General features: G+C 45.2%; 2 protein-coding genes across 2 annotated transcripts in view; one reads left to right on the top strand and one right to left on the bottom strand.

Moving 5' to 3' along the window:
* The window catches only part of LOC145406681 (DBH-like monooxygenase protein 1), a 588,166-nt gene that overhangs the window by 333,050 nt on the left and 242,539 nt on the right, over positions 1-12,577 (bottom strand). The window lies entirely within an intron of this gene.
* LOC145406679 (DBH-like monooxygenase protein 1) overlaps positions 1-12,577 on the top strand; it is a 105,845-nt gene that overhangs the window by 26,515 nt on the left and 66,753 nt on the right. The window contains exon 2 of the mRNA XM_080277776.1: positions 9,051-9,279. Within this exon, the coding sequence (XP_080133902.1) occupies positions 9,061-9,279 (219 nt within the window). The 5' untranslated portion in view covers positions 9,051-9,060. The remainder of the gene's footprint in view (positions 1-9,050; positions 9,280-12,577) is intronic.

The raw sequence follows: 12,577 nt of genomic DNA, 5'->3' as shown, positions 1-12,577 counted from the left end.
ACGTGATTCAGGGGTGGGTAGGCTCCAATACCTTTATAGGCCCTCTCCTTGTTGCGGATAGCATTAGAACAAGCGTAATTAAACCAAGGCTTTCTTGCATTAGTCAAAGGATTATGAGAAAGGAATGCATGCTTCCATGCCCGATAGAATAACCTCCATAATGCTCAAGGCACACTCAGATGGCTCCCGGCCATGGAAGCAATAATCATTCTAGGGAAAATCAAAGAAGTACAGCCTGAATGCCTCCCAGTCAGCAGCTCCAAAGTGCCACACACGACGTCTCTTTGGAGGGTCCACAGGTCGTACCGGAGTGATAGGACAGGTTAAGGTAACAAGGTTATGATCGGAGGAGCCCAACGGAGAGAAAAGATTAACAGTGTAAACAGAAGGATTAGTTGTAAGGAAGCGGTCAAGTATGTTGGAGCTCTCTCCAAGGCGGTCAGAGATATGGGTAGGGTGTTGTACAAGCTGCTCTAGGTTGTTTAGGATAGAAAAGATGTAGGCTTGTTCACCAGGTGGATCAGTGAAAGGAGAGGAGAGCCAAAGGTGGTGGTGAACATTGAAATCTCCTAAAATGGAGATTTCAGAGAAAGGAGAAATGGATAGAGTGTGTTCCATTGTAGAAGATAGTCGAAGAATTTTTTATAGTAGAATTAGGAGACAAGTAAAGCACACAGATATATTTAGTCAGAGAATGACATGAGAGCCGAAGCAAGAGAGTAGAGAATTCAGAAGAATCAAGTTCAGGAACGTGAGAACAAGATAGGTCGTTGTGTATATATACGCAACATCCACCTTTGGCTTTGAAATGAGTATAGAGAAAGTAGGAGGATACAGAAAAGGGTTTGCTGTCAGTTGCCTCAGACAGCTGAGTCTCAGTAAGGAAGAGAAGGTAAGGTTTAGAGGATGAGAGGTGGTGTTCAACAGACAGAAAGTTAGAGGAAAGGCCACGAATGTTGCAGCAATGAAGAAGAAGGGAGTCAGACAGTGGATCCAGGCAGCTCAAAGAGACGTGACCGGGAGAGGGGCGGATGATGGGGGCATTTATGGTCTCCCCCCCCCCCCGGACTCCGAGGCCTGATTTGTTGCAGCCATGTTTCTTTTTTAATTCTGAAAAGGAAGTGTAGTGTGTACTGTGCATGTAGTTTGGTGTTGACAGTTAGAGAAACATGTACTGGAGAGCAAGCTGGCCTACTCTCTGTGTTACTGAAACACTGAAAAAGTTCAGCAAAGGGGGATAGTCATGAACTACTTCTGAGGGCTGATGAAACGGGAGCTCTAGCTCTCCCTATCAACACGTTTCAATCCACCTCCGGAGTACTGCCCTACTCGACTGGTGCTACAGTCTACTCCTCACGGTGCATGGCTATAGTGAGGGTCAAATTAAAAAATAACCTCAGGAATTTTATGGCAAGTATCTGTACATGGATGGGGTAATAAAAGAGATACAAGGTACGACAGTGGACGTTGGAGTGACCCTAGTGAGAGAGGACAGTGTTTGAAAACTCCCAGTACTGTTGTTTGCAGATGATACTGTGTTGTTAAGTGAAGACGAAGGGGAGCTGCAAGGCTTGGTGGATGAGTTTGGGAGAGTGTGTAAGAAACGGAATCTAAAGATGAATGGAAGGAAGAGTAAAGAAATGGTCTTTGAGAGGAGTGAAGGCAGTGAATGTACATTGAGGTTGGATGATGAGGAAATGGAGAATGTGAGTACGTTTAAGTACTTGGGGAGTGTGATGAGTAAGAATGGAAGTTTGGAGGGCGAAGTGCTTGAAAGGGTACAACAAGGAAGAAAGGTTGCTTGTTCCTTGAAAGCAGTGATATGAAACAGGGAAGTGAGCATGGAAGTGAAAAAGTTACTACATGACAGTATCGTGAAACTTGGACGTTGTTGGAGCGACACAAGTCAAGAGTGAGAGCAATGGAAATGAGTTATTTAAGAGGAGCCTGTGGAGTCACATGGAGAGACAGAGGATGTAAAGGAGCATTGTGGTGTGGATGTGGATGTGATAGGAAGCGTTAGGAGAAACACACTGAGGTGGTTTGGCCATGTGGGGAGGATGGAGAGTGAGAGACTGATGAGGGGAGTGTATGTGAGTGAGGTGGAGGGGGAGAGAGGGAGGGGGAGGCCAAGGATGAGATGGAGGGATAGAGTGGAGAGGTATATGAGAGAGGGGGGTGTGAGTTGGGAGCAGGGCAATGAAATGGCGAGGGACAGGGCGACATGGAGGCAATTTGTTTGTGGCCATCCCATATGGGATTAAGGCGTCTGGCAATAGATAGATCTTGGGAAACTTACCATGTGCAGTTTAAGTTATTGTACTTGCTGATCAGAAAGGTTGGGATGATAGGCAGAGGGCAGTGCAACTTGCTACAAGCCTTAACGGTGCCACAATGGAGATTCTTCGGCAGATGTCAGTGGAGGAGAGGAACAGTTATCAGTCCTATTAGAAGAGTCGGTGCTCAGACATGGGACCATGTACCAGATTGAGGTTTACAGGGCAAGATTCCAGATCCACGTATGGTCTCGAGGCGAATCCCTCCAGTAGCTTGCTCATGACCTGGAGAGTATGGCACACAAGGCGTACCTTGAGCAGTACCTAACCTGTTGCCTATTCTTCTGAGGAACCAGTTCATCGATGCTCTTGATAATGCAGAGTTGAAAGTGCAAGTAAAGCAGGCACAACCAAGAAACATGCAAGAAGCACTAGCCGGGGCTCTAGAATTTGAGTCCTACATCAGGTCCAGTTTGTCCACTTTTCAGGGAGATCGTGTGATGGGATTCAAGGCAAGAAGGGGGCAGGTACATGATGCGGAAAAATTTGAATGAAATTGCTGGTGCTGTGACAAGCCAAGACATAGGGAAGAGGACTGCTACAAGTGGAAGAGGGAACAGAAGACCGGAGGAGGTTGCTAATTCTGCAGGAAGCCAGGACACATAAAGGAGGATTGTTACAGAAGGAGGAAGGAGCATGAAATGAGCAGTGCAGAGAAATCTACGATTGTAACAAAAAGGTATTGGACATGTGGTGAGGTGGGACACTTCAGTTTTGAATGTCCAAAGAAGAAAAAGGAGGACAAGAAGAAAGGTGCAGAAGACAAGAAAAAAACGGAAAACTAGTAAAGGCTGGTGTTCAGGGGCAATCACCAGCCAGCTTTTTCCAAGTAGCCCCACCACCAAGAAAATGCAAGAGAACTATGATTGACAGTGTGCAAGTAGATGGAAGAATAGATGGCAAGAGGTGTTCCCTGGTTATTGGTTCAGCTTCAGAGCATACGTTTGTGAGGCCTGATGTATTACAACATTGGTTTCTGCCTGAGTCATCAGAACAACTGTGTGGCATAACTGGTTAACGTGCAAAACTGAGGGGACCCCTGGAAGTCCAGATTGAAGTGGCAGGGCAAGAGGCTACTCTTCCAGTCTATGTGGCCGACATGGAGGACCCTTGCCTTCTTGGTCTGGGCTATCTGTTGTCTATGGGATGTGAGCTGGACTTCTGCTCCATGAGACTCAAGGTCCAAGAAAAGTCGTTTCCCATCGTGGCAGTGAGATGTACCAGTTCTGGTGGTGAAGTGAGGGCACTGCACACTACAGTGATACCCTCAAGATCAGAACTACTGCCCCAATGTAAGGTGAGTGGCTCTTTTGACACCCGTCTAGTGATAGTGGAACCGGATGTACGGTGCAAGACAAAGGCCAGAGTGATGGTGGGGAAGATTTTGGTGGAATCAGGCGCAGGTTAAGTGCCACTTGTTGTGGCCAATCTCCCATAAGACACAGAAGATCAATGAGGGAGAAATTGTGGGACTGTGCCAGGCGAAGGACCCTAAGTGGCATAACAAGAAGGCCTGTAAAAGGAATATAGTCAAAGAAGATGGTTATCTGCCAGACCACCTACAAGACCTAAATTCAAGGAGTTGCCAATGCCTGGATGACTCACAAGTGCTGAAGTTGAGGCAACTGCTAACGGAGTTTGCTGATGTCTTTTCCATCAGAAACCTAGACCAGGGGAGCACTGATGTGGTGGAGCATTGTATAGACACTTGGGACCACCGCCCGATTAAACAGCCAGTGTGGAGGATGGCGCCAGCCCAATGGCAAAAAATTGAGAAGGTGATGGAGAATCTCCAAAGTAAAAGAGTGATAGAAAAGTCCAGCAGCCCTTGGGCATCAGCAGTGGTTCTGGTAAGGAAGAAGGATGGCTTGGTAAGGTGCTGCGTGGATAATCACGCCCTGAATGAAGTGACAGTGGAGGATGCATACCCCTGCCAAGGACTGATTACATCCTGGATGCTCTGTCAGGTGTCAAGTGGTTCTCCACCCTAGATATTAAAGCAGGATACCATCAGGTCAAGGTTGCAGAGAGGGTCCTGGAGAAAACAACCTTTTTGTCCAGGCGAAGTTTATATCAGTTTAACATGATGCCATTTGGCCTATGCATTGCCCCAGCTACTTTTGAGCTTCTGATGGATTGTGTACTGGAAGGTCTGCACTGGCAGACAGCTCTCATCTATCTTGACGATGTGATTGTGTTTGTACAGACTTGGACCAGGAATTGGAGAGGCTATCGGAGGTGTTCAACAGAACAGCACACCTCAAGCTGAACCCCAAGAAGTACTACTTCTTCCAGAAAGAAGTGAGGTACCTGGGACACATTGTAGATGAGGGCAGCATCTGTAATGATCCAGAGAAAGTGGCAAAGTTTCCTTGACTTGCGTACATACTACCGGTGTTTTGTCAAGGACGTTGGAACAATAGCTGCACCTCTGCACAAGGTATTGGGGAAGAGGCAGAAGTTTGCATGGACAGCAGAGACTCAGAAAGCCTTCGTGAACTCATGCATGCGTTGGCAAGCTCTCCAGTATTGCTGTACCCAGATCAGAGTCAGCCATTCATCCTGGACTGTAATGCTAGTGACTATGATATTGGTGGAGTCCTGTCGCAGAAGAAGAACGAAAAAGAGCATGTGGTGGCATATTACAGCAAGAAGCTCAGCACACCAGAGCGGAACTACTGTGTGACCTGTACGGAGCTCTTGGCAGTGATGAAAAGCCTTGATTTCTTCCATCCTTACTTGTATGGATCATCATCAGGACGGACCATGCAGCACTCAAATGGCTGAAGACGACAAAGAATCTGGAAGGACAACTGTCATGCTGGCTCGGGAAGCTTTACCAGCACAACTATGAGGTGCAGCACCATCCTAGGTGGCTACATGGTAATGCTAACTGCCTGAGTTGTCAGCCTTGTGACTCAGAGTGCCAGTAGTGAAGTAAAATAGGAGATCGTAGCAAGAAATGGAGCCATATTATAGTGACAGGGATACTATCAGCTGAAGAAGACTTGAAGAGGATGCAAATGGAGGATACAGTGCTAGAGTGGCTGAAGCAGAGTACAGTGCAACCATCTTGGGAAGAGGTCTCCAGATTCAGCCCTGCAACTTAGAGCTACTGGAGGCAATGGGACTTTCTTCGTCTGAACAACGGACTACTGAAGAGTAAGTAGGGGACACCCAATGGCCTCAGCAAGTATTGGCAACTGATGGTTCGGAAGAAAGTGAGGCCTGGGATCTTGGATGAGTCTCGTAACCAGATCACTAGTGGGCACGTGGGAGTGAAGAAAATTCTAAGCTGGCTGCAACAGAGGTTCTACTGGACTGGCATGCATCAGGATGTTGGAGAGTGGTGTCGGGCCTGCGATGTATGTTGTGCCAAGAAGCGACCCAAGAAACGTGGTTGCGCCCCTCTCCAGCAGTACCAAGAGGGTGCACTGATGGAAAGAGTCGTGGTGGACATTGCTGGACCTTTGCCACTCACTGAAAGAGGAAATCGGTATATATATGTCGCCATGGACTACTTCACAAAGTGGCCACATGCCTATGTCATCCCTGATCAAGAGGCTGTGACTGTTGCTCAGGTGTTGGTTGACCAGTTTTTCTGTCATTTTGGGATGCACAAGAGTTACATTCAGATCAGGGTAGAAACTTCGAGTCTGTTGTGTTCCGTAAGTGCTGCAAGTTACTGGGGATCAAGAAGACCAGGATGACCCCACTAAGGCCACAGTCAGATGGGATGGTGGAGAAATTCAACTGGACCCTGGACAAGAACTGGGCAAGTACTGCGTAGAGGGACATATGGAATGGGACCAGAAATTACGTGTGTTGCTGATGTCATATCGATCTGCATCCCATGAGTCTACCGGGTACACCTCGCCAAACCGATGCTGGGCCAGGAGTTACGTTTACCCATTGACTTCTTAATGGAAAGACGATCTGGTGAAGAGATGCCTATAGCCACCTCCAGCTATGCGAAGCATCTTCAGGAAAGGCTGGCTAAAACACATCATCAAGTGCAAGAAGCTCTATAAAGTTTTCAGGCAAAGTGATGAAGTGCAAGTATGATGTCACGGCAGGGGAGGTGAGCTTCAAAGATGGTGACAAAGTTTGATTACACAATCCTCGGCGGAAGAAAGGACAGTCATTGAAGTTGCAGAGCCCTTGGGATAAGCCTCACACCTATCAAACATAACGTACTGGATTCGGGGAGGCGGGAAGTCTCTCCGAACGGTGGTGCATGTGAATCATCTGTGGCAGTGCAGCTGGGACGTGTCCGAGGAATCATGTTCTCCTGCAGCCAAAGATGAGGAGGAGGACCAAGTAGCTGAAGTACAAGAGAATGGTGACAGTGTCTCAAGAGAAGAAGCGCATCAGGAAAAGGACCAAGACATTTCAGGAGGAGTGGACTGTGTGGAGGAGCAGGGACATCGTCGGAAGCAGCACAGAAGACCTGATAAGTGGAAGGACTATTTTGTGTATAATAAAATGTTTACTTTGGATTAAGGGTTCTGTTTGTATACACTGTGTAGTTTTGTCTGGACGACTGGAAGGTTCTCAGTATTTCTTGTATTTTGCAGGTATGAGTCAGAGTTGCCAGTTAGCCTGCTATTTGTGAGAAGTGGCATTTTGTAAGTTGTACATTGATTATTGTGTTCTTCTTTTTTCTATAATGCTTTAGTTTTGTAATTGTTAAATTATGTAATTTTATCTCAGTTTGTATGCTAAATAATTTAGAGTGTTATGCGGTGTAAAAAAAACTCTGGCTATTTTGGATGTCTCCTAGTTGGTACGAGTAACTGTTACTTCTCCGAGAACGTGGTAGATCATTCTAGTATACAGGAAGCTTATATAAGGATGGGGAAGGGACTAAAGGAGTTTTAGTTCAGTATGAGTTTAGTTCAGTGTCAAATCAATGTTAGTGCAGTTAGTGACCATTGTACTGTATAGCTCCGGTACTTGTGAAAACAGTGAAGTGTAGTTGGCAAGCATTAATTGTTATAATTTGGAAAATAAAGACAGCAAAATTAAGAAGCCAGGACTTATTTACAGCACCTGAGCTGATCTCGTTGTTGCACACCGAAATGCTGACCATAGGAAGAGCAACTCACTGGGCAACGCCCTTCCTATACTGAACTACTGTTGGAGCCTTTGGCAGTGTGGGACGGTGATACAACAATACTTTACTTCTTGTATAGTACATTAATGAGGGAAACGTTGACAACAATATACATGTACAGATAAAATAAGAGAATATCAAGGTGTAAAATTTACAATGATTGTTTTACAAATCAGTAAAATCGGTTTAAAAAAAGAAAAGAAAAATAGGAGAAAGTCGAAAAATGGGATATCGGTGAAAAAAAAAAAAAATCTGTTAAAAGTGTTACGAAGACTGGTATGCCACATAAAATACGGCTGTCTAACCCTTACGTACGACATATGGCCAGATTCACAAACATCTTACCACTATTTTCCCCTAGTAAATCAGATTTGTTTTTGTAGAAAAAAAAAAGAAAGAAAAAGAAACAGGAAGATTCTGAACTGTTTTTTTTTTTTTTTTTTTTTGTCTTTCCTGCGAAAAAATAAATATTTGTATGCGGTCATTCTCTATTAAGACTTATTTTGCAGACAAGACAGAGAAACGAGAGAGCTGAAACTCCCATGCCTCATCTTTATCCTGCAAATCAGCATCCTAGTAACGAGATGGATTTGACTGGAAGCTTGTTAGGGAGTCCTACTCCTTTGCTCTCTCACTGGATTCTTAGGGAAATAACAGTTGGAACTAGAAAGTGCTCAGAGGACGCAGTTCTCCGCCAATGCCATTGCCATTAAAAAGCATCCGGATCAGGATCCGTGGATATAGGATCCGGATCCGAATCCGGATCCGCCCCCAAATTTAATCAATTCTTTCCTGGTCCATGGCCCACTTCTCTAAAAAATTTCAATGAAATTCAGTGAGAACTTTTGCAGATATTGTGCTGGATACTCCAGGCCCCGAGTATCCCTCAAGCCAGTCTTTCTTCTCACCTTTGTCATTACAAGAAACAAACACCATCTTCACCATTTTGAACTTAACATATACACATCTCGTGTACATGTTTATAATCCTTTCATTACTCACTGACACCGTTCTCTCGCACACACACTGACCTTACGTACTTCACACCTTAACACTCACCCACGTCACTCATTTTCATCTTTGTTTCACACAGTACCACGCCGTATGCTTTGCATTCTTGAACACAATCACTGCTTCCACTCTTATTCATTTTTTACGCCTCTCATACCCCATACAGACATACGAACCTCCCTGTTTACTGGGCCAGGGGTAGGCACAGTACTCGAGTCCAAAGTTTCCTATACCGCTCCTGGAGGTAAAAATTGGAGATGAGTAAACCCTTATCCCCACCACTCTCCCATTTTGCCTTCAAGCTCATAGGGATTTCAGGGACAACATTTTCGTCCCTACCCCAGGGAAAGGGTGTAATGTTACCATCCAACGTAGTTAAAGAATTCCGATTAAGGAAAACCGTTAAGCTTGACACTCTATGTAGAGTCACCTGATGGTTGCATTACAAGAAATGATGGAATGACAGGCGCTAAATATACCTGTATGAAGTTAGTGGGAGCAAAAACTTCGTTAATAGATTGAAGAATTTAATGATCCTCGTGTGATTGATAGATGTTAATCAAAACCTTTTTTTTGTCCCTCGCCAGTGTTGCAGGTATGGGTCTGACGGGGCTGTTGTGGCGGGTGGTAGCGGTGGCGGCTGTTATGACTGGCATCAGTGAGGCGGACAGACACGACAGACCCAGACTTGACGTGGCAGCCGAAGTGCAGTTGTCTGCCCTGCCCGCCCACCACCACGCCGCCCACACACACCAGGCCGTGCTGGATCCTGATGGCGTTTTCACAGTGTTCTGGACACCGGACCTAAACAAGCAGGTGCGTGGGCCAAGAGGTCATTGTCTGAATCACATAGGAAGCTTAGTAGCATCTTTTTCTCAGTAATTTATTTTGGATATTATACCTTCCCCAAGCAGCTGTGTGGGACAAACTCCGTGAAGCTGGCTGGATACCCAGCTTACCCGAGAGAAGCTAAATATAGAACTGATTCACAGTGTCTGTATCCGACCCAGTTTACTAGGTATGCAGTTAACAGTTCTCCCACTTTGCTATTTTCCCTTACATTGTTTTCTGCATCTCTTTTGTCGTCAGGATGACGACAGTGATGACTGCATCTCTTTTGTTACATATGTAATGTCTTTTTTTATTATTATTCATTAGTAGCCTATTACCGCAGTTGCTTTCCTGCTACACTGCCTGTAGCACGACATGATGACAGTAACGATGATGTTGTGTCAAGATCATTAGCACATATACCTGTCTCCAACTACACCCCCTAAGAGGCAGTCCCCATCTATTTTTCCTCAGGGATCTGTTCTCTCATTGACCAGTCTTGCCCATGGACTTATTTTTTGCCATGAACGTATTTTCCCTTGTGATCCTATTTCCCCTATTGACCTATTTTTCTTCATAAACATATTACTTCCCCCATGGACCTATTTTCACCATGGGCCTATTTTCCTTCTGAACCTACTTTCTCCATGGACCTTTTTGCCCTCTTAACCTACTTTCCCCATGGGCCTATTTTCATCATGGACCTGTTGTCTCCATGAACCTATTTTCTCCATGGACCAGTTTTCCACTGATGGACTTGTTTCCCTCTTGGGGCTGTTTTCCCTCATGCAACTATTTTCACTCCATGGGGAAAAACCGAATCCCCTAATAGACCTATTTTCTGCCATGGACCAATTTTCCCCATGGATACATTTTTACCCTTTGAGCCTATATTTCCACTTGGGCCCATTTCCGTGATGGACTGATTCACTCACAGACCTTTCTTCTCACACGGACCTGTTCCAGCCATTGACCTGCTTATCCCATGGAGCTATTCCTCAATGGACCTTTCCCCCATCTACCCATCAACCCACCTATCAACCCACATACCCATCCACCTGACACTGACCCGTCTCCCACTAACTGCGGCGTGACCCCCCTGATGCAATGAAGCATAGTATAGGATACAGATTTGAAAGATGCACCTTTAGGTTTTGGTTTCATGTCGCTGTGACGAATTTGAAGGGAGTTATGACGAAAAAACGATTTTTATCCATCCCCGTCCTTTTACATTTGGGGGGCCTACATCCAAGGCCTTGGCCCAATTTAGCCCAAAATTTAATAAAAATCACACCAATAGTTTTTGAGTAAAAGTTGTTAACAGACACTCAGACAAACAGACAAACAAACAAGCAAACAAACAAACAAACAAACAGACAGACAAACCGAGTGAAAACAGTACCTGTACCCGAGTCCCTCCGGGATGGGGACAGGCAAAAACGAACAAAATATGAGAGGTAATCGGACTGAAAAAATTAAATGTTATCCTCAACTGTAGTAAAGATGGCTTCGATTAATGCCAATCTGAGAAGTAGGCTATAGCATCAGTCAAGTAGGGCAGCACTCCCAAGGTCAATGGAAAGCTGATGACAGGGAGAGCTGGAGCTCCCGTTTCATCAGCCCTCGAGACTAGGTCCCGACCATCCCTTTTTGCTGAACTTTTTCAGTGTCTCAGTAACACAAAGAGTAGGCCAGCATGCTCTCCAATACAAGTTTCTCTAACTATCAACACCAAACTACATGCACAGTACACACTACACTTCCTTTTCCAAAATTTAAAGAAATCATGGCAGTGCAACACATGGCCTCACAGTCCCCGGGGTAGGGGACCATAAATGCCCCCATCATCTGCCCCTTTCCCAGTGATGACTCAAGCTGCTTGGAACCACTGTCTGACTCTCTTCTTCATTTCTGCAACATTCGCGGCCTTTTCTCTAACTTTTGCGCTGTTGAGCACCACATCTCCTTCTCTAAACCTCATCTTCTTTTTCTAACTGGGACTCAGCTGTCCGAGGCAACTGAAGCAGACCCTTTTCTGTATCCTCCTACATTCTTTATACTCATTTCAAAGCCAAAAGTGGCTGTTGTGTATATAAACGCAACGACTTATCTTGCTCTTGCGTTCCTGAACTCGATTCTTCTGAATTCTCTACGCTCTTGCTTCGGCTGTCATTCTCTGACTAAATATATCTGAGCTGTTGACTAATCTCCTAATTCTACAGACTATCAAAAATTCTTTGACTATCTTCCTTCTACGTTGGAACACATTCTATCCATTTCTCCTTTCTCTGAAATCTCCATTCTAGGAGATTTCAATGTTCACCACCACCTTTGGCTCTCCTTTCCTTTCGCTGATCCACCTGGTGAACAAGCCTACACCTTTTCTATCCTTAATGACCTAGAGCAGCTTGTTCAGCATCCTACCATATCCCTGACCGTCTTGGAGAGAACATCAACATACTTGGCCTTTTCCTTACAAATAATCCTGTTGATTACACTGTTAATCTTTTCTCTCCGTTGGGCTCCTCTGATCACAACCTTATCACCTATACCTGTCCTATCGCTCCGGTACGGCCTGTGGACCCTCCAAAGAGATGTCGTCTGTGGCACTTTGGAGCTGCGGATTGGGAGGCACTCAGGCAGTATTTCTTTGATTTTCCCTGGAATGATTATTGCTTCCATGGCCGGGAGCCATCTGGGTGTGCCTTGTGCATTATGGAGGTTATTCTCTTGGGTTATTCTCTTGCATTAGTCATATCCTGTGACTAATGCAAGAAAACCTTGGTTTAATCACGCTTATTCAAATGCTGTCTGCAACAAGGAGAGGGCCTATAAATCGTACCGGAGCCAAACCACCCCTGAATCACATCTTCTATATGTTTCTGCCCAGAATCGTCCTAAGTCTGTCCTTTGCTCTGCTAAAAATAATTTCATCCATACTAAATGCTCTCAACTCTCCAACTCGAATTCTTCCCGCTCCTTCTGGCACCTTGCCAAAAACCTTTCTAACTACTTTAGCTCATCATCCTTCTCTCCTCTTTTCTACTCTGATGGCTCTGTAGCTATTTCTTCTACTGATAAAGCAGATCTCTTCACTCGGACTTTCTCCTCCAAATCCACCTTAGACGATTCCGGTGCTGTTCCTCCATCACTTCCCCGCTCTGACTTCCTCATGGCTGACATTAAAATTTCTTCAGCTGATGTATTTTCTGCCATCACAGGCCTCAATACTAATAAGGCATATAGACCTGATGGAGTCCCTCCTGTTGTCCTCAAGAACTGT

The sequence above is a fragment of the Coenobita brevimanus genome, chromosome 71 (genome assembly GCF_032717465.1).
Source record: "Coenobita brevimanus isolate Jiangsu-jjx chromosome 71, ASM3271746v2, whole genome shotgun sequence".
NCBI classification, from domain to species: Eukaryota; Metazoa; Arthropoda; class Malacostraca; order Decapoda; family Coenobitidae; genus Coenobita; species Coenobita brevimanus.
Note: the sequence above shows the minus strand (reverse complement) of the source record. Positions and strands in the feature narration are given on the sequence as shown.